The sequence below is a fragment of the Emydura macquarii genome, unplaced genomic scaffold (assembly GCF_026122565.2).
Source record: "Emydura macquarii macquarii isolate MOO-44397 ecotype Brisbane River unplaced genomic scaffold, CSIRO-AGI_Emac_v2 contig_1348, whole genome shotgun sequence".
In the NCBI taxonomy this organism is placed as follows: domain Eukaryota; kingdom Metazoa; phylum Chordata; order Testudines; family Chelidae; genus Emydura; species Emydura macquarii.
In genome coordinates, this window is record NW_027131485.1 from 20,879,797 (window position 1) to 20,902,542 (window position 22,746).

The window sequence follows — 22,746 nt, forward strand, 5'->3', positions numbered from 1 at the left end:
CTCCTTGAAATAAAGGTTAAGTTCCTGCCAAATTCCATGAAAAAAACTGTTCTTTAGCTAGAGAAAAAGAAGAAAAGGAAAATCTAAAACTAGTAAAATATTTTGTCTTGTCTTAAACAGCTGGTTTAACTAGTTTGGTTAAATGTGACTCCCTTCTCAGATGGGGTAACTATTCTCAACTTGTTTTAAGTGTATGTGAATTTCTAAGGTTTTGTTCCTTTGATAGTTATTTTATTCATGTACTGCCAAAAAAGGAAATAAAATTTCCTACAAACCTAGTTTCTAGCCTTGAAAACTTAAATATATATAAAATATTTTGCACCGTTTTAGAACCTTAAAAATAAAGGTTCATGCTGATTACTCTTTCAGATCCCATAATGCTCACATAGAATGTGACAAATAGCTGTTGTACCACAGCTGATGAAATATACTGTGGGCTGTATGCATGTCAATTTAACATGCTTATGAGGGCAGGCAAGCAGATTTTGTGCATTCAGGGAAATACAATAATGACATGGAATAAGTGCTGAGTTAATTTTGCTCCAATAATAAGTTCATGTGTAGTTTCTTATAAGAACCTGTAGAGAGGCGGAGAGTAGTGGTTGGGGCTACTTTAACCATCTTGAATTGTATAATATTCACAATGATATTGGAATTTGAGGAGGATGGAAGAGAATGAAATCAACTTGTATCCAGCTATGTAGAAGAAATGACATGTGACGTTCCTCTGAGACTACACTGAAATTTTGCTGCTCTCACTGATGTGAATGGCAAAACTCTCATTAATATCAATAGGAAAAGGAGCTGGGCTTCCCATGCATTCCTTGCATAACCAAAACTGCTCATGCCAGTGGGAGACTTGGCTGTGGTAGGAATGTAGGTCACAGGTCCCCTCTTGACAACTTCTGTGTGTACACTAGTGTACATATAAATACAAATGCATTCTTTGCACTTAAATAACTTCTTTCTTGAAAGTTTCTTAGAGGCTCTATAAACAATATTCTGTTCCTTATTTTACACGTGGGAAACTGAATCAGTGGATTAGGTGACTTTCCTAACAGCACACAGAGTGCCAGTGGCAGACAGGTACAGCTATTTTGTAACAAGTGTTTCCATTATTGTCTGCAAATTTTCCCTCTTTTTACATAATTTAATTTAAAATGCTGAGCCTTTAAATGTTTTTAAACAATCACACCATACTGTTTCATTCACTTACTATAGACCATTATGCTGCATTAGTAAAACAGGAGCATTTACTTTAGGAAAGGAAAGATTGCTCACTGGTACTCCTACGTGTCATCCTCTCTTCTAGGGGGAGACCTTGGCCTTAAAGTGTGCTTTTTAGTTCGAGTGGCTTTTTCAAATGGACTTGCTGGGTTCACATCCCAGATTTGTTCTGTTAACAAATAAACACATGAGTTTGGGTTTTGTTTTTGTTCTTTTTTCCAGTTGTAAAACCCACATACTCATCCTGAGATCTGACAGTCAAGCTGGTTCCTCTTCATCTCCAACAATGATTTCAGTTCTTCTTTAGAACCAAATGAGGGCGTCAGCCACATCCAAGCAGATAAAGAATCTGTTACTGTATTGACTCTACCCATTCAGCTGAGTAAGAACAAGTTAGGTAACATGCATGCATAGACTATTCAATTATACTAGCACTAATACTGCAGAAGCCATCATATATGCACATCATGTATGCTCTATGATGATAGCTCTGAGTGCTAGTAACAGGGATTTCAGTCACTTCTTAAAACAAAGATTACCCTTACTGATGTTCAGTCATAATGATGAACAGGTGGAAGCTGATCAGAGTTTTAATGCTAATTGTGATCATTGAATCCTTAATAAGATTGGTCATGCTCATTAACCTTGTGTAGCCCCTTGAGAAAAGTTGGATGGATACTACACTAGGTTGGTATTTGTTTCACTTTGTCACTAAACTTACATTGTAGTAGGATGATGTGTGATTGAGCTACATTCTCCTGGTGGGAACAGACAGTAGGGGCTTTGCTTCCTAATGAATTCAGATGAAATTGCATGAAAAAAGAGAAAGTAAACCTTTTGGGCAAGATCGTGCTCTGTATAGTGGAGAAGACAGAATGTAGCCCCTTTAATACATCCTTTGAAGGCAAATAGGATCCATTTCAATGCACCAAGATGTAGTGGAGGGGAGAGTGGGGCAGTGCAACAGATAATCTCCCTGAAGGCAAATAACAGTGGAATCAGGCTCTGCTTTCCTACGTAACAGCCTTCAAAGCTGGCCAAAGACAAATGGGGGAGTGGGAGTGAGTTGTATCCTCAAAAGGGATTAAATGAAGTAACTTAGTCCCACACAGAGTAAGGGAGGAACAAGAGAGGAATTGTGACTGAACCTCAATTCCATTCTAGGGCAGAGCATCTGTGCACTGCCCTATACTGTGGGATGACAATAATCTTGCATTCTAGCCCCTGATTTTTAGCCTCTTATTATGGGTGTGTGTGGAACTCTTGTACAAATAAAACCACCAACATTAGATGTTAGCAAGCTGATTGAAAGGTCACCCTTTCCAGCTAGCTAGCCGTGTTTCCCAATGTATAACCACTAGTGTATTAGCAAATTTTGGCCTGAGATGAGCTCACTTGTCACAAAGGGTGTGTGTGGATATATTACACACATAAAACTAAAACAAGGTTTTAAGGTTGCAGAGTCAAGCACTCAAAAGGTAGTATTAAAGGATGCTTGTACATATGCATAATGTCTTTAATTAGATCATCACATGCTAGTTTTTTCCCCACAGGTATTTTGCCTCAATCATTGCACAGAAAGGACAGTACTCATTTTATAAGCTATTGAATAGTTTTTCTTCTCATTCAACATGTGGCCCCCAGGCCTTCTTTACTGCACACTATTCTAAGCCTGCTGTGAAGACAGAATTCTTGATTTCCTCATAGACTTTTCCATAGTGCTCATTACTGTGGTATCTCAGTGCTTCACAAACATTAATGAATTGATTTTCACAACACACATGTCAAGTGATTGGATACTATCCCCGTTTTACAGATGGCAAACTGAGACACACAGATTAAGGTCAAAAGTATCCATTAATTTTGGCTGCCCAATTTAACACCAAGGACCTGATTTTTTCAGAGTTCTTGGCATTATGTAGTCCAGTCTCCCACGCTCCTGCTCTTAGTCTTCTTGCTTAGGTATTCCTAGTCTGCTCCTTCTTCCTAGTATCTTTTGTCCAACCATCCCCAGTTCTCTCCCTGCACCACAGCTCTTTGTCAGATCTCTCTCTCCTTCCCCACTGCCCCCTGATTCCCCGGCCTCGTCTCCTTGCCCTGCCAGTCTTTCCTCCTCATGGCTCCTCATCCAATCTCAGTTCTGTCCTGCTCCCCACCCCCTATTGTGTCCATGTCTCCGCCCTCCCATGTCCCTCCAGATATTGAGACCTAGTCTCCTTGTCAACCTCCAGTCCCAGTCTCTGCCTCTCAGGTTTCTTGTCCCCATCTAATCCCCAGACCCTTCCCTGCAAAGCCAAGGCCCAGATCTTATCCTCTGCATTTGATTCAAGTGGCTTCACCCCACCGACTGCCTGGATGCCAGCAAGAGGTGACTGAGAGCACAGGAGAAACAGGCTCCCTGCTCTCATTTCTAGTACCTGTGCCAGTCCACAGCAGCCAGGAGTTAGCAATTACAGGAAAGTTCAGCTTCACCTCTGTAGGCCTGGGCTGGAGGAGGCTGAGTCACTCTGTTGGGGTGACTCATGAGCAGTCCTGTCACATGTAGTAGCTGTGGGAGGTTGGCACATGCTCACTTGCTCTGTGGGATTGATGCATGACAGTGTGGTCAGCGCTAGGACACTCAAGCATGCTCAATGAGGATGGAATTTTTGGAGACTTTAGCAGTTAAATCACAGTTCACATATCCTGGTGAACATTTGCTTCAGGTTAGGGGGCTTGAAGCAAATATTCACCAGCAACTGTACACCATACAGGAAGAACACTAACCCAGGAACATACCTCTGCAACAAACCCCGTTGCCAGCTCTGCCCACACATCGACTCTAGTGACATCATTACTGGTCCTAACCACATCAGCTACACCATAAGGAGTTCATCCACCTGCACATCTACTAATGTAATATATGCCATCATGTGCCAGCAATGCCCCTCTGCCACGTACATTGGCCAAACTGGACTGTCACTACGCAAAAGAATAAATGGACACAAATCAGACATAAAAAATGGTAACATCCATAAACCAGTCGGAGAGCACTTCAATCTCCCAGGACACCCTGTAGCTGACTTGAAAATTGCTGTACTTCTACAAAAAAACGTAAAAAACAGACTTCAAAGAGAAACTGCAGAACTGGAACTCATCTGCAAACTCGACACAATTAAACTGGGTCTAAATAGGGACTTGGAATGGTTATCTCATTACAAGAAGTAATGGTCACTGTTAAGACATTCTCACCTCCTAATCAATGGTTATGAATAGGCCTCAACTACTCTAACTGAATGGACTTTGCTCATACCTAACTTTCCCATTGTTGTTCCTTACCCTTAGATGTATATATATATATACCTCCTCTCTGATTTCTATTCCTTACATCTGACGAAGTGGGTTACAGCCCACGAAAGCTTATTCCTGCAGAAATTAAATTTGTTAGTCTTTAAAGTGCTACAGGACTTTCGTTGTTTTTGCTGTATACAGACTAACATGGCTACCCCTCTGGAACGTAATAGTAGGAGAGAGAGAGAGAGAGAGAGTGTGGGTCTATGTAATCGTCTGCAATATAAAAGAATTGTCCTCCTGAGAAGTAGAAGTACAACAATTTCTGGCAGCTGAGAAGCAGTCTCTAAAATAAACAGCCAGGTCAGATCTGACAGAGGTGAACTGAAAGTTGGGAATTTTTTTGTCCATTCCTGACCCTCTTGCAGGATTTAGAGCAGTGGTTCTTAACCTTGTTGGAGGTACTGAACCCCGCAAGTTTCATACGTGCATTCACCGAACCCTTCATAGTTGGAAAAATAAAATGTTTTTTTTTTCAAATTCAAAACATAGATTATATATATTTTATTAGTGCACAAAATGAACCATGCATCAGTTGCACATAAAATCACTGTGTTCAAAGAACAAAACCAACAAAACATGAATGTCACACAAAAACATAACTCAATGAATATTTACTGCAAATCAATGTGACTTTTGCTGTTGGCTTTCAGAGACAAGTTCAGAAATGCACGGCTTCACCTTGGCAAGTGCCACTCTCATATCATTTTCGCAACAAAGTCTGTTCCTTTTCTTCGTTTTTATGTCTACCATCCTCGAAAAGGATTGCTCGCAAAGATATGTTGTAACAAACGGTATGAGTATCTCAAGGGCTTTCTTAGCAATAAGAGGGTACGATATGATTTGGTGACACCAAAACGTTGAGAGCGTTGTTGTTCTGAAGGCTGCTGTTGAACCTGGCTCTGCTGAAGTTCAATGATTTCGTCGAGGTACTCATCATTGACATCTGCTGTCGCAACACTAAACGTGAACGGCTGTCTCACCCATGCTGGATATGACTCTCTGGTGGGGAAGTATCCGTCGAGAGACTTTGCGAGCTCATCTAAGTGCATGGCAATTGCTTGCTTCAGTTCCCCGGGTACAGAAATGTCTCCGATTCCAGACACATCTTCGATCTTACTTACACAGTCGTCCAGCAGGGGAAAGTTTGCGAAGTTATCATTCTCTGTTCGTCGTTTCCATAACGGTAGCTTTTTTTGAAAATCCTTCAGGTTTTCTTCCGCTTCAATGATGTTGACTCCACCCCCCTGCATCTGTTGATTGAGATGATTGAGAGCATCGAAGATATCGGCCATGTACGCCAAAATGAGAATGAACTCAGAATTTTCGAAGCAATCTGCATGACAATGTTGGTGCTCTCGCAAAAACAGGGATAATTCCACACGCATGGCAAAAACACGATTCAGCACCTTTCCCGGGATAACCACCGAATGTTAGAATGGTACAGAAGTACCTCGAATTCAGAGCCCATTTCATTACACAGCTCTTTGAAGATGCGGTGCTTCAGAGCACTATTTCGCACATAGTTCACACATTCCACTACAATTTTTAATACTTCTGCCAGTTTTGGAGGCAAGGTTTTTGTTGCCAACGCATGCCTGTGCAGAACACAGTGCGTAACAATGATGTGTGGAGCATCGACTTTCACCAGCGCACCAAAACCAGAGTTTCGTCCCAGCATGGCTGGAGCTCTGTCTGAACAAATTGCAGAAACCATATCCCACAAAAGATCATTGTCTCTGAAGAAGTCATCCACAAGTTTCTTCACGTCGGCTGCCTTAGTTGTTGTTGTAAGAGGCTTACAAAATAAAAAATCTTCCTTTATCATGTCGTCTTTCACATAGCGCACAAATACAACAAGCTGGCTTAGATTGGAAACATCGGTGGTCTCGTCGAGTTGGAGGCTGAATTTTGCTGGGCTTGATATCAGATCTGCAACTACTTGAGCAAAGATGTCATTGCTCATGTCATCTACTCTGCTGCTGATGGTGTCATTTGAAAGAGGAATTTGGGACAACTTATTTTCAGCAGCTTTTCCCAGCATGATATTCGCCATCTTCAACGCAGCTGGTTTTACGAGTATTTCACCAATGGTGTGTGGTTTTCCCTGCTTTGCGATCAGGTACGCAACTTCGTATGATGCTGTTAAGATCGGTTTGTCGATGGGTACAAAGCCGAGAACAGGCAGAGTAGCCCTTTCATCGAATCTGGCTCTCTTCACCTTGAATTCAGCAAGCATTGTGTTCTTGTATTTCCCATCTCCATGCTGCTTTAGGAAGTGTTCCATTAGTTTTGCCGGTGCTAGACTAGAATTGCTCAACTTGGCATTGCAAATCATGCATTGAGGACGCTGACTCCCATCACATTCCATTATACACGTGAATCCATATTGTACGTATTCGTCTGACCACTTTCTTTTTTTGCTCGACATAGTACGAAGGGATTGGAATATTAAAAAGGAAATCACAAATGACGTACAATCACGACAGTCACAAGTCGACTACTGAGCGACCAAGTTCTCTGCAGCACAGATATCAAGGCCAAGCGAGCAGCCAATGATAGCCGTGCGGAGCGTGACGTCACGAATCATACGAGTGGGGTGAACGGCAGGGCTGCCAGGTCGTGCCATGTATGGCATTTTTTGCCATAAATTACGCAACAAATTTTAGAATTTGCCATAAATATTCGTCAATATCCTTCAGTTTCTTATGGTGAAACATTGAAAATGCCATAAAAGTATTGTGTGAATGCCAAAAGTATATTAATGCACCTGGCAACCGTGGTGAACGGAATGGACACACACACACCTCCGCCAAACCCCTGAGACTGACTCACCGAACCCCTGGGGTTCGATCGAACTCAGGTTAAGAACCACTGATTTAGAGTAATGGGAGCTCCCCCACCTTTGGGTAATGCCCCTTCACAGCTTTTCTTCCTACTTGGCTGGAGTGGTGAGCGCTCTCCTTCCTGTTTCAGTCTAGTTTTAATCACTGGTTCCTTTGTAAGATAGCCCCTGTCCTAATGAGCTTAAACACAAATAGGACAAAGATAGTGCTTCCTGTTTCCCTTTTTACAGATAGGGATCCAAGGAACAGAGATTAAGTGACTGTTCTAAGTCACAAAGGGAAGCGGTAGCAGAGTTGGGAGCGGAATCTCCCGAGTCCCAGTCTATTGCCTTAACCACAAGATCAGCCTTCCCCATATACACCAATAGCCTATCACTGAACACTTGAACAGTATCTGTGTTGCCTGGAACTAACAGCGCATGGAGATTTTAAAAGGTTGTGCTGATTTATCTGTCTATGCTTATATAAAATATATTTTTGTAATCTAAATTTGGGGCAACATGGAGCTGATTTGAAGAATTTATTAAATTTATCTGATAAACACGGGGAAACAATTATTCATAATAGAGATTTCCATGTAAAAGGAATAGATATAGGTTGACTTGGCAAAATATTATGATTTTTTCCACAACTTTGTGTGTAGAATACAGATTGGGAAACCTGACAGAATTAATTTTATTGTTTAACTTCAGGAGAAGTTTGAATTATCTGCAGTAGCTGCAGTGCAGCTTCCAAATCCAACAAATGTCATAAGCATTACTTTTTGTTTCACTAAGAGACAGATACTTTTTTCTTACCATTTAAGCAGTGTGTTGTTAATAAGCTGGGCTTTGCTGTGTGTGATAAGTGCATTCACAAAGATGTTACAGCACCAAGCATAAGCATGAAAGGTAAAGGTCATGCTGGTCAACCCAGACAGCTATTGACACTTAAAAGACCTGAAGGTAGAATAACAGCAAACAAGTACTTGCCAAGTGATGGATTAGCTTCTTAATGATAAACATGAAGGAAAATCATTATGACACAAGCAGTTTTGTCATTCTTGGGGAAGCTACATTTGATGGATAGAGCCATCAGTGAAGAACCTATAAGGAATTGATTACTGCCCTGAATGAACCTAGTGTGAGTTCATCATTAAGCAATTCTAGTCCCCATTAATTCTCAGCAGCTTGTCTCCCTTTGTTTTATGCTTAAGTGCAAAATGATTTTGACTCTGAATAACTTAAAACAATTTGGATTGATTATTCAGCAGCCAAATTAATTACCCAATAATCACAGCTTTTAGTAATGCGCCAATTTTTTTGTCCTGGGAGCATTCTGTACAACTTAGTACAGTATGAAGAGGGAAAACAAACAAAAACATTTGGAAGAAAATAAAGAGCGAGCTAAGTAGTGAAAATAAGGCAGGATTATAACTGTGTTGCGGAATCTCTCTCTCAAATGGATGATAGCCATGCTGACTTTTGCTGCTGAGAAGTGGCATTTACAGCAGGTGGATCCTGCCTGGTGTGACAGATATTGTGGTACACATTGGGAGGAGAGTGTTTCATTTTTGTATTTGCCAGTTCGAGAGAGAGGGGGAAGAGAATCGTTCAGTGTAGGAGAAAGAGACATTAATTTTCTTTCATAGACTCTAGCCAAATCACTCTTATTCTCTGTCCTCTTCTCTGAGTCTTCAGTAGGACATCTGTTCACAACTGAGAGATTGTTTCGGTTGGAGTCAAACAACCCCAGGAAACACATCTGCCACTTCTACCGGCACCACCTGTTAGTAGGTTGTTGTAACCTTAGCAACTGCTTTTGGCTTTCTCATATCTACTGTTCACTTTGCACTGATCCCCATTGTCTTGTTCAAAAATAACATCCTTAGTTCTCTAAGGATGGTTACCATGCAGTTATCCTAGAAGTAGGCAATACTGTCATAGACTCATAGACTTTAAGGTCAAAAGGGACCATTATGATCATCTAGTCTGACCTCCTGCACAATGCAGGCCACAGAACCTCACCCACCCACTCCTGTACCTACACTCCTAACCTATGACTGAGTTATTGAAGTCCTCAAATCATGGTTTAAAGACTTCAAGGGATAGAGAATCCACCAGCAAGTGACCCACGCCCCATGCTGCACAGAAAGGTGGAAAACCCCCAGAGCCTATGCCAATCTGACGTGGGCAAATATACGACCCCAAATATGGCGATCAGCTAAACCCTGAGCATGTGGGCAAGACTTACCAACAGGACACCTGGAAAGAATTCTCTCTAATAATAAGAAAGGAGAATTTCCATTTACTTTTTTATTAATCATATTTATTACAGTAGTGCCTATGGACCAACCAAGAATGGGGCCCCATTGTGCTAGGCACAGAGTTTGGACAGTCTCTGACTCTAAGAGTTTAAACAGACAAGAGAGACACAGGGATGGGGAAGGGGTAGAACACACCAACAGAGTGAATAATATGCTGGCAGCAAACATCATGTTCATTCTGCAGATTTTTTCAGTGGGGTTAGTTAGGACGGTCTGACCTAAACAGTATGAAAAATGAAGGGAGAAGGGCCATTAAAGGGAAGGGAAGTGAGGGAGACCAGGCAGGAGAGAAGAGGCTAAAGAGGGGCAGGTATGGAGTGAAGCTGAGGTGAAGAGGCTCTGAGGGAGGGAGAGGGCTGGAACAAACAGCCAGTCAGCCCAGGGCAGAGAATGTTCAGTCAGAGCTGTGGAAATGTCCAGAATGTCCAAAGGTTCCTTCTTTGTCTGCTCCTGCTCCTACTAGTTGGTTTCTCTCTATAGTTTTTCTTCATGGCCATGGGGCGAGAGGGAGGAGTGGCACACCCAGAGTTTTAGTGCTCCCACAGTGTGTTTATGTGTGTGTTGGGGGGTGTATTCTGAGTCTGGGGGAGCACCAGAGGGGTCCCCATTTTACCCTTTCCCTCTCAGTGCAGCAGTGCCCGCTTTGGCTCCTTCTGAAGCTGCTCCTCCTGGCTGGAGTCTTTGCAGAAGTAGCCAAAGCAGGGACTGCTGCAGTGTTAACATTGCATATTTAATCAGATTAGCTGATCTACTGCTGAAGCTGTGGAAAAGTGACTGTGTGGGTTCTCACATCAGAGATCCTGGGACTCTGAAATTCATAGCTCCTGCTGCCTCTCTCTCTTCATTCCCAGGGGCCTGGGCCTCTCTTCTTTTTATAAAACATATGGAGGGAGAGACAGGATTGTGGGGACCTTTTGCCTCTGAAGAAGGAAGTCCCTGCTCAGCTCTTAGGATTCCAGGGAGGGGCTTTAGATGGGCTCAGTTTTGCTGCCAGGTCAAAACATAGGAGGCATTAACAACAGCAACTTTAAACACTTCATTTTATTCTGGGCTGACATTTTTGCATGCCTTAATGAGAAGGTTCTGTCTACTTTCAGAATTTATAATAATCCACTAGTTGCAATAACAGCCACGAGTATATCTAATCTTGATGTAGTTATTTCCTTTGCTTTGACTACATATGCTTTAATATAGTCCTGTAGTTTTATGCAAGAAGTAATCAAAATCCCCTTTCAGATGAGATTTGGTTTTCCAAGACAATTGAGAGTATAAATCAAAAGTGTTTGTAAAGCATATGATTTTGATTTAGTGACAATACAGTAATTGTATCAGTCAGGATTTGGAAATATTTGCAATGTATTGAAAAGAACATATGCAGTTGATAAGTGAAAACCGAGAAGTAAATTCAGTACATGAAGTTGTAAGTGAACTTTAAACATGATGTTTTTTTCCTAATCTAAAAATATTTTATTTATAATATCATTAAACTAAGATCTCTGGGCATAGATTTTCCTTGGAAGCTCTATAATAAGTTGTGTAATAAAAGAAAGATAAACCCAAATTCCTGCAAATTGCAGACCTACTCTATTTCTCTCGTGGGAATGAGAAACACATCAACACCATTGTAATGTGTCTACTAATCCTAACAATGAATAGCCAAGAGTGTATGTACTTCTATGTAATGAATGAGAATAAAGTCCCTGAAGATTCAATTGGAACTGAAACTGTTTAATGTTGAGCTAAGATTGTAGAGTGGTGAATGTCTCATTGAATTAAGAAGCACTGAACAGGTGATGCAATAAAAAACCTGCATGTTAGCATCCCCTAAAGGGGAAAGAAACAATAAAGAACACTTATATGGCATGCTAAAATGAGGAATAATATATTCAGTAGCATGTGGGCATTTTCTGTTGCTCTGGAACCTAAATCTATTGGACAGATTAGGTTATTGGTTGATTAAAACAAAATTTAATGTTTAAACAAATATAATAAACAAACTAGGGAAATATGGTCTAGATGCAATATGGTGTATGTGCAACTGGTTAAAAGACCATAATCAATAAGCAGCTATCAATGATTTGCTGTCAAAAATGGAGGGATGTATCTAGCGGGGTCCCACAGTATTCTGTCCTGGGTCCAGTGCTATTCAAAATTTTCATTAACAAATTTGATTATGGAGTGGAGACTATGCTTATAAAATTGGCAGATGACACCAAGCTAGGAGGGTTTGCTAGCACTTTGGAAGACAGGATTAGAATTCATCATGACCTTGACAAATTGGAAAATTGAACTGAAATCAACAAGATAAAATTCAATAGAGACAAGTGCAAAGTACTACACTTGACAAGGAAAAATTAAATACACAAATGCAAAACAGGGAATAACTGCCTAGGTACTAGTATTGCTGAAAAGAATCTGGGGGCTACAGTGGGTCACAAATTGAATATGAGCCAACAATATGATGCAGTGGCGAAAAAGACCAATATCATTCTGGGGGTGCATTAACAGGAGTGTTACATATAAGACATGGGAGCTAACAGTCTGCTCTACTTAGCACTGGTGTGCTTATCTGGAGTACTGTGTCCTGAGCCACACTTCAAGAAAGATGTGGATAAATTGGAGAGAGTCCAGAGGAGAGCAACAAAAATGATAAAAGGTTTAGAAAACCTAACCTATGAAAATAGTTTAAAAAATCTGTGCATGTTTTGTCTTGATAAACAAAGACTGAGGGGGTCTTGATAACAGTCTTAAAATATATTAAGGACTGTTATAAAGAGGGCAGTGTTCAGTTGTCCTCTGTGTATACTAAAGGTAAGACAAGAAGTAATGGGTTTTATCTGCAGCAAGGGAAGTTTAGGTGGTTAGATTTGGAAAAAAAAAACTTTCTAATTGTAAGGATAGATAACTACTTGGAATAGGCTTCCTAGGGAGATTGTGGAATTCCCATTATTGGAGGTTTTAAGAACAGGTTAGATAAATACCTGTCAGAGATGGTCTAGGTATACTTGGTCCTGCCTCAGTGCAAGAGGCTGGATTAGATGACCTTTTGAGATCCCTTTCAGCCCTATATTTCTGTGATAAATACCTGCCTTTTAGGAAGGATTACTCTCTGGAGGTTTCAAACCAGGTGTTTTCATTACTTTTCATCTTTTTAGTAGATGCTTGTTAATAGCATTACGATTATGATGCTAAATTGAAAATGGCCCTTGTGTGCCATAAGGAGTAATACCATTCAGCCATTTGCTTCCACCTAATAAATTTCAGTGCAGCATTCCAGAGATAACAACAAGGAACTTAATTGAAGTAAATTAGAAGGCTTTGTACCATTAGGGATAATAGTATTGTTGTTACCCATTTTACAGAGCTTTCATCTTTTATTTGGTTTCAAAATATGTGACTATTTGAATGAGTATTTCAGAAATTGAAGCATGTGGCAATAGGAGAAACTAGGGAAATGGACAGAATACTGGCTTACACTACCACTGATCAGGGATTTTCTGAAATTCTCACCATACTGTCCTAATCATCACTATGTGAAACCTGTTTTCTCTTCTTTTTTCTCCTCCTTCTCTTTTAGACAGACACATTCAATTCTTGGATTTCAGCAGAAGTTATCTGTTTTGGGAAAATAGTCCTTGGGCTTTATTGAGTTAGATGATATAGATGATGGTGATTTTAGACGACAAGACTTCAGTTGTGAAAAGATGCAAAGAGAGTGAATTTATGATACCAATAATATCTCACACACCAAAATTGTCAGTTTGACAGAAAACAGGTGAACAAAACACCAGTCATTAAAATATTATTTTCTCTAACTATGGTCGCTTTTCCAAGGAGAATTGGGTTGTTCTCATTTTTTCAGAAAAATCTTGAGGAAATTTGTATATATTAATGAATAATTAGCCTAGCTCTATTAACTGGACAGATAATTAAAATATTAGCCAAATGATGTATTTTATCATTAAATCCATGACATTATTTAACAAATTTTATGAGTTACTGTCATCATGAACTTAAAAACACTAGGGTCAGTCATGCAAAATGGGAAGACAAATATCTCAAATACTCTTCTCTCTGTCTCTCTCACTTGTCCTCTGTCCATCAAACAAAAATCCTCCATCTAATTCTGTTACAGCGCATCTCAAATATTGCTCAGTATGTTGAGAAAAACTAATTTCATATTTGGTCAACAGGTATCAATCAATAGCTACTGGGCGAACTGACATTTTTTTCAGAGTATATTACTATTTGTATGTCATTGAAACTGCAAAAATTGCCCATCATTCAGGAATGTTAAATGTCCTGACTTAGATGAAAGAAGACAGATCAAACCTATTGTACAGCCCTAAGCATAGGGTCTGATTCTGCCATGCTTATTTGTTAAGTAAATAACCTTTATATATTGCTCAAATAGTATCTTTGACTATAAGGTACAAGGTATTAATTAATGAATGAAAGACTGGTATAAGAGAACCCCTTAAATTGCCAATCTGTGCATAAGTATTGCAGATAGAGGCCTGTGGACCTTTTTATACAAAATTGAAATATGGTTACCATAAGGTTTAAACATACAAAAAAAGTCAGACAAATTTGTCTTGAAACAATTTTAGGCTATCTCTATATAGTCACAACGTTTTTTGTGAGACTGTTTTGTAGCATTGCTTTGGTTTAGTTTTATAATGAAACTTGTGGAAGTTAGTCACGTAGTATGTCATCTGGGACCTCAGTGGTGCTGTGCTGATTTATGCTGCTGAAGATATCGAAGTAAAACTTGCTGAGATTTGCAAACCTTGAAGAGATCTCAATAGGGCACCCACATTCCTTCAGTGTGGCTCTCAAGAAGAGGCAGAGAAGTGTTGCTGCTGTGTTAAGACAATAGCAGGAAAGGGATGGCAGTTCCCCAGTCAAAGGATGCTCAGGTGGAGACTACACATACCCTCTCCTCATGAGATTTTTAAAAAATCAAATCATAGGGATTTTTTTTTTGTCTTTTGACCTTTAACTCCCCTCTACTTCTCTGTCAATATACGTGTGAGATAATTTCAAGTTGAAAATTCCACATTTAGTGCATCTCATGATTTTTTGGGCCAATCTCATAATTTTTTATGTCTTAAGGTTGGCAATACTGGGAAATGAATCCATCAAATGTTAGGAAACTTCACAGCAGATTGTCAATAGGCTAGCTGTCAATCAGTCTCTGAAGGTTGTCCTCCCAGAAAGCTGCTTCTCAGCACTATTATATGAATGGAATCCATTTGGCACTACCATTGGACAACTCCCATAAGTGGCTTCCAGAGAAAAAAGCCGTGTTGCTTAGAAAGATACTGAACTATTCTTGAAGTAAAATACAATTTGACATTATATTCTGTTAATACCAAAGCATGGATGCTGGCAAAATATCCATATCTGGTTTTTGTAGAGATTTAGTTTCCTGTTGAAATTGTCCTTAACATGAATTCTGTTTTTCAGATCATCAGTTACTGAATTTTGGAAAGTCTTCATTTTAATTGGGATAAAAAAGAAATGTATTTCAGGGACCTAACACGATTCAGGTAATAATCTTAACTTGTTTGGTTGTTTTCTTTTGTTTTAAGGACAAATTTTATAGTAAATTTTAATTTGACGTAACATTTCTTTACAGCTTTAAAACTTATTCTTACATTAAAGGGGATAAACTAAAGTAAAATATGCTTTATGCAAGTGTGTGCTACATAAGGATGTCAAAAGTGCTATAATTATATTTTATCAGGTGTAATTTAACATTTTAATAGGTAGTGTCTAGGACTGATCTGACAAGGCATTTTCATATTATGAAATGTATGCTCCAAATAAGAAAACATGCCACTTAGAAAGTTAATGAATCATTTCTATAAGACAAGTGCTTGCTAGAACTGCAATAGAAAAATTGTATACAGAAGGCGTTCTATCATCTTCTGAAGTGCTCTAATGTTTTAGTATTTGTTTCTTTACTTTGATTTCATAGATTAAAAAATAAATCTGTATTCTTTGGTTTTTAACTATGGTTGAAAAAAGAAGGACCAGATGTTAAAGGTATATATAACAAGTTCTTAGGTTGAATCAGTGTGAAAACTTCAATGTGTAATTCACAGCATTACACTGAAGCTATTCAACCAGTTCATAATCAATATTAGTCACTTTCTCTGATAAATCCTGATAATATAGGAATGGGCCTAAACTTTATATTATAATACAGATTATTTGTAGAATGTTCACTAACAGTGATGATAAATTCAATTTCTCAGGCTGTCTCACTAATAGCCATTTTTTTATAAGGCAATACAGAATTACTTGTATTAAATCAAGAACTTGACAGAAGCATAATTTACATATAGCTTGCCTGGAAAAGACATTTTTTTATGATTTTATGTGAGGTAGCATCTGTTTCTGCCATGAATCATGACAAATTCTTTTTCTTGTGGGGAGCAATGCAGCAGAGGCAATCAAGAAAGAAGAAGGTTCCCCCAATTATTAAATTGATTGAGAGTTTCATCTTTGCTTGTGATGGGGGTACTCATCCATTGACTTCGTTGAGATTAATATGGCTGAAGTATGTCCAAAATATTTAGGCTTTAAATATAAATACTTATTCAGTAAACATACTTCTCACTGTTTTTTTTAACTACACAATTGGTATGATGACTTGCTGTAGTATGTAATATATTCACCCCTGTACTGAAGGCTTTAGTGGTGTATAAGGCCTGTGCTGATCCTCTTCACCTGAGGTGAATTTCATTTGCCTAAGATAATACTCAACTTTTATTCTGTTGAATGGATCTACTATACTTAATACAAAAAAATTGTGCTTACATATTGAGTATCTTGGAAATAAATAAGGAGCTATTATACATTCACTGTAAATGCCTACCCCACTCCCTGTTTCCTGGGCAGGACGAGGCTTCCTCCTTTTTCGCCCTCCCTTTTTTTTGGGAGTGGCTTTGATTGCCCAGGTTAACTTCCCTTTTACTTCTGATTGGTTTATTGAATTAATAAAGTTGTGTCCTTAATATAGCCGCATACCTGGTTATTCCTGTGCATTTCTAGATCATTATCAAAACTCTCTTAAAGCTTAATAGGTCCATTTACATGACAATAAACCCAAAGAAACCTTGAACATCATAGCATGTCAATGGTAAAAGTTTCCTCCTCTTTTTAACAGTACATTCACAAAAACATTCAAATAATGGGAAAAGCCTTACTGGAAGCTATAAAAGCAAGATGAAACTCAAATTCTGTCCTCTGAGATATGCACACATTTTCTACAGAAACCAGTAATAAATCAATGGGAGTTGCACATCTTTAAGAGAGGGAGAATATTCTAGATTATGATTGGTCTGTGCAGAGGTGTCAGCGAGGGTGCAAAAAGCCTTCCCCTTATATCCACTCCAGCTGGAATTTAGAACAATCACAATCCTTGCACTTCCTGAGTGCTTATACTCATTCAAAGACAGTGCTGAATAGCAGAGTTCACCTCCCTAATGGGATAGGCATGGAACTGAGGCCATGGCTGTGTCTCCTCTCCTGTGTATCAGCCAGTGTTTTGCTCTTGTGAGAGGGAGCACATGATGCACTATGTCGGTGGGTTTCAGACATCACTCTCTACATAACCCTCCAAGAGGTGTTGTGCCTGGTCCAGTGTGTTGCTGAGCTTCTCCTGCACAGTATTCAGTGCTTTGAACTCCCATTGAAGACAAAGACCCTGATCTCTAGTGCTGGCTGAGCTGTGGTGTAATGATGACATTAGAACGGGTTAAAATTTTATCCTTAAAACTGATGTGGCCAGCCCCTGGGGACATCATCCCAATGTAGGGGAATCATCTGGTGTCACAGGGCTAGCAAAGTGGCTCCATAACAACTTCCCTCCCTGCCACCTGTAGAGTATTCACAGATGGAATAATTTACAGCAACCTGACTCATTTATTCTGCTGGGGGACTGGACTGGTATGTCCCTGGCCCAGAATCAGGGAATTGTAAATGTCATCTTTGCACCCCTGTGCCCATATCCCTCTTGAGTTGTTCTGCATGGTCCTTAAGCTTGTTGTGTCTACATAATGCACGATGTCTCCAGGAGCACCTGCACCTCCACACCTCTTATGGGCTTTGGCATTATAGCCACCATCTAGCTTTAAAGACCATAAAACCTGTTAGCTGGGCAGAACTTTAGGCTGTACAGTTGTCTATCTCTGCAGGAGTCCCCAGACTGGGAAACTTTGCATGCTGCAGTGCCTACTACAGTACAACAGGGTACATCAGAGACATACCTTTCAGCTTTTAACCTGAATTTTCTTGACTTTGCTAATTATCTATATATAATTATAATTATATATATATGTATTCTAAAATGCAAAGAATCCTTTCTCTTTGTCCATTGTTTTTGGTGATTTAATTATCTATCTAGACTGAAGGTCTGACACAGTTTTAATTTAGTTTTGTTTTATAGCTAACAGCACACATTCCCATAAGGTGATAAGTAGATGTGAAAGCTAGAGATGGGTCTTTGGATGCCTCCCAAAGGTAGCCTATATAATGATATATGTGTTGCAGCCAGCAAATGCTACAGTGTATGGGATTCCATCCAGAACAATTACTTCCATTCCAATACAGAGATACTTGCCGAAGCAGTTCTATTTAGGGCTGTTCCTCCTCAAAGAGCAAATTACTTATAAATATTTATATGCTATAGATAAAATATTTGACTCCAAATTTATCTTAATTCTACTATCTCACCAAAGACACAAGACAGCCCTTTTAGCAAGGATCAGAAACGATATGTTTTTAAATGTGTGACTTGCTAAAATAAAACTATTACCTGAATCTTTCAAATACGCCTTTCAGTAGCTCAGAATGAAATGGTAGGTTCACTTGGAATCATTGGGCTGAACAGCTTAATATCAACTTTTCAGTTCATTAAAATTGAGTGGTTGCAAATGTCTCATCTGTGGCTGAAGCCTGGTTGCATTGAAGCCAGTGACAAAGTTCCTACTGGCTTCAGGATTTGGCCCTTGTGCTCAAAGTCTCCCAGTTATGGGCCATGTCACAGTGGGCACAATCCTGCTGTCTTTATACAGCAAATCCTCCTGTTCTAGTCACTGGGAGTTTTGTCTCTATCAAGACTCCAGTGTAAGATCCCACGAGAAAGTTACACAAAGGTGCATGGCCTGTGCTATTCAGATGGGGTCTGATAGTGTAAAGTGCTGAAGTCAGTGGGAGTTCAGGACACTCAGCGTCTACCTGAGTCAGGTGCAAGAAGAGATGAGGTGGTTACCTTCCTGGTTTCTTGGAATGCTTGTTGTGTCATTTCATATGTGGGCTATCCACAGTCTGCCCAAAGTGAAAAATCCTCAAAAAGTTTTTCATAATATATGTTAGTAAGTGACTAAATCTGCTTTGTGTCAGTAGGTGAATATTTCATAATATATATGGTGAATTCCTCCCTTGGACAAAGGACAAACATTACAATTACTAAATGCTAATGTGCACAGACACAACATATTTAAGCAGATTTGAGTGATTGCAGAGAGCAAACCATCCCGATGTGCAGAAAGAATAGCAAATATGGTAGGCGTCCAGCTTGGCTTAACAAAGAAGTCTTTGGCGAACTTAAACGCAAAAAAGAAGCTTACAAGAAGTGGAAGCTTGGTCAGATGACTAGGGAGGATTATATAAACACTGCTCGAACGTGCAGGAATGAAATGAGGAAGGCCAAAGCACAATTGGAGTTGCAGCTAGCAAGGGACGTGAAGGGGAACAAAAAGGGTTTCTACAGGCATGTTGCCAACAAGAGGAAGATTCGGGAAAGTGTAGGCCCCTTAAAGAAAGAGGGAGGCGACCTAGTGACGGAGGATGTGGAGAAAGCTGAGGTACTCAATGCCTTTTTTGCCTCTGTCTTCACAGACAAGATCAGCTCCCAGACTGCTGTACTGGGTGGCACAGAATGGGAAGGAGGCAAACATCCTGCAGTGCTGAAGGAACAGGTTCAAGACTATTTAGAAGGATTGGACATTCACAAGTCCATGGGGCCGGATGCAATGCACCCGAGGGTGCTGAGGGAGTTGGCTGAGGTGATTTCAGAGCCATTGGCTATTATCTTTGAAAGCTCGTGGCAACAGGGGGAGGTCCCTGAGGACTGGAAAAAAGCAAATATAGTGCCCATCTTCAAAAAAGGGAGGAAAGAGGATCCGGGGAACTACAGACCGGTCAGCCTCACCTCAATCCCTGGAAAGATCATGGAGCAGGTCCTTAAGGAATCCATTTTAAGGCACTTGGAAGAGAGGAAGGTGATCAGGAACAGTCAACACGGATTCACCAAGGGAAAGTCATGCCTGACCAACCTGATTGCTTTCTATGATGAGGTGACTGGCTCTGTGGATGTGGGGAAGGCGGTGGATGTGATATACCTTGACTTTAGCAAAGCTTTTGATACGGTTTCTCACAGTATTCTTATCAGCAAGTTAAAGAAGTATGGGTTGGATGAATGGACTATAAAATGGATAGTGAACTGGCTAGAGCATAGGGCTCAACGAGTAGTGATCAATGGCTCCATGTCTAGCTGGCAACCGGTCACAAGCGGAGTTCCCCAGGGGTCGGTCCTGGGGCCGGTTTTGTTCAACATCTTTATTAATGATCTGGAGGATGGGGTAGATTGCACCCTCAGCAAGTTTGCAGACGACACTAAGCTGGGGGGAGTGGTAGATACCCTGGAAGGAAGGGATAGGATACAGAGTGACCTAAACAAACTGGAGGATTGGGCCAAAAGAAATCTAATGAGGTTCAACAAAGAAAAGTGCAGAATCCTCCACTTAGGAAGAAAGAATCCCATGCACAGCTATAGACTGGGGACCGACGAGCTGGGCAGCAGCTCTGCAGAAAAGGACCTGGGGGTAACAGTGGATAAAAAGCTGGATATGAGTCAGCAGTGTGCCCTGGTTGGCAAGAAGGCCAATGGCATATTGGGCTGCATTAGGAGGGGCATTGCTAGCAGGTCACGGGAAGTGATTATTCCCCTCTATTCGGCATTGGTGAGGCCGCATTTAGAATATTGTGTCCAGTTTTGGGCCCCCCAATACAAAAAGGATGTGGACAAGTTGGAGAGAGTCCAGCGGAGGGCAACAAAAATGATTAGGGGGCTGGAGCACAGGACTTATGAGGAGAGGCTGAGGGAACTGGGCTTGTTTAGTCTGCAAAAGAGAAGAGTGAGGGGGGATTTGATAGCGGCCTTTAACTACCTGAAAGGGGGTTCTAGGGAGGATGGGGCTAGGCTGTTCTCGGTGGTGGCAGATGACAGAACAAGGAGCAACGGTCTCAAGTTGCAGGGAGGGAGGTCTAGGTTGGACATTAGGAAAAATTTTTTCACTAGGAGGGTGGTGAAGCACTGGAATGGGTTACCTAGGGAGGTGGTGGAATCTCCATCCTTAGAGGTTTTTAAGCTGCGGCTTGACAAATCCCTGGTTGGGATGATATAGCAGAGGTTAGTCCTGCTTTGAGCAGGGGGTTGGACTAGATGACCTCCTGAGGTCCCTTCCAACTCTAATATTCTATGATTCTATGATTCTATGATTTGTTAAGTATGCATAGGAAGCAGGAAGAAAGTGTTATTGATGTAGTTGCCCTCAAATTTCTTCATTACTGTTGATTAGGAACATATAAGTAGATTGGTAGAAACAACACACTGTAGATGCTCTGAAAATGTTCTTATTAAATAGGACACAAACAAGAAAAGATGGCTTAAATAATAAAACAATAGAATCATTTTAAAAAATGAAAAGATTTATCAGGGCATCTAGCCAATCTCTCTGCCAGGTGTTTTCCAGACTTTGGCCTGGTCTACACTTGTGACTTAAGTCGACTTAATAACACCTGCTTCTACACTGGCACCACTCTTAATTCGAATTAAGGTGCCTGTAAAATTGATTTAATAAGACCACCTCTGCAAGTGGCGTAGCGCCTAATTCAAATTTGTTAAAGTCGACTTAGTGTCAGTGTAGACACAAAGGAATTAAATTTGAATTAATTGACCTCCGGAATGTATCCCAGAATGCCCCATTTTGACCACTCTGGACAGTCACGCTGTGCTGCTCAGTGGTCACGCTAGCAGGAAAAGTCCCCTCCCCTCAAGCCCCGGGAAGATTTGAATTTTCATTTCCTGTGCAGCCAGCATGGACAGAGCTTTGCCACTGACTGTTCTCCGCATGGCTACTGCAAAGCCCAAACGTGCTCCAGCATGGAGTCAACCAGAGGTCTTAGACCTCATTGGGCTGTGGGGCAAGGAGTCTGTTCTGGCTCAGCTCAGAGCCAGCAAAAGAAATCTGGACATTTATGGGAAGATACCCCAGGGCATGCTGGAGAAGGGACACCAGAGGGATGCTCAGCAGTGCCACGTGAAGATAAAGGAGCTGTGCCAGTCGTACCAGAAAGCCAGGGAAGCTAACAGCCGTTCTGGCTCATCACCCAAAAAATGCAGGTTCTATGATGAGGTGTACGCAATTCTAGGTGGGGATCCCACCACCGTGCCTCCCTGCATCATCGATACCTCTTCAAGGTCACAGTCCATGATCAATGATGAAGACTCCATGGACGAGGAGGAGGAGGAAGCTGAGGAGAGCAGGGTGCAGGAGAGCCGGGTGTCCATTCTTCCTGAAAATAAGGACTTATTCCTGACCCCCGAGCAGTCCAGCAGCACACAGGACAGCACAAATGATCCCGGGGGAAGGCACATCTGGTGAGTTTGCTTTCTTATTAGCATTTCTGTCCTTGTACATGGGAGTGAGGCTTGGCATGAAGGGGATCTCGGGCATTTCGGTGAATGATCTGGGAGGTTACCCAGCTTTTTTTATGTGATGAGAAATGCTACATTTCTCATCAGTTGATATCTCATGTAAAATTGAATGTATGTAATCTGTTATCCCTCAAAAAACTTTTCAGGGGAGAGCTGCCTTGTTCCTCCCTGCACGGTAGGATTCTTCGCTGCAATCAAGGTAGCCAGCATCATGGTGCAACATTGCTGGTACCCCGCTGTGTGCA

The 22,746-nt window shown here is 40.8% G+C and overlaps 1 protein-coding gene across 1 annotated transcript; it reads left to right on the top strand.

The window, feature by feature from the left end:
• Window positions 1–21,938: 21,938 nt before the first annotated feature.
• LOC137155264 (zinc finger and SCAN domain-containing protein 20-like) lies at window positions 21,939–22,448 on the top strand (the record flags this gene model as incomplete). Its single annotated transcript, XM_067551468.1, has 1 exon — window positions 21,939–22,448. A coding segment is annotated over one exon (510 nt), but the record flags the coding sequence as incomplete, so codon positions are not given.
• Window positions 22,449–22,746: the final 298 nt, after the last annotated feature.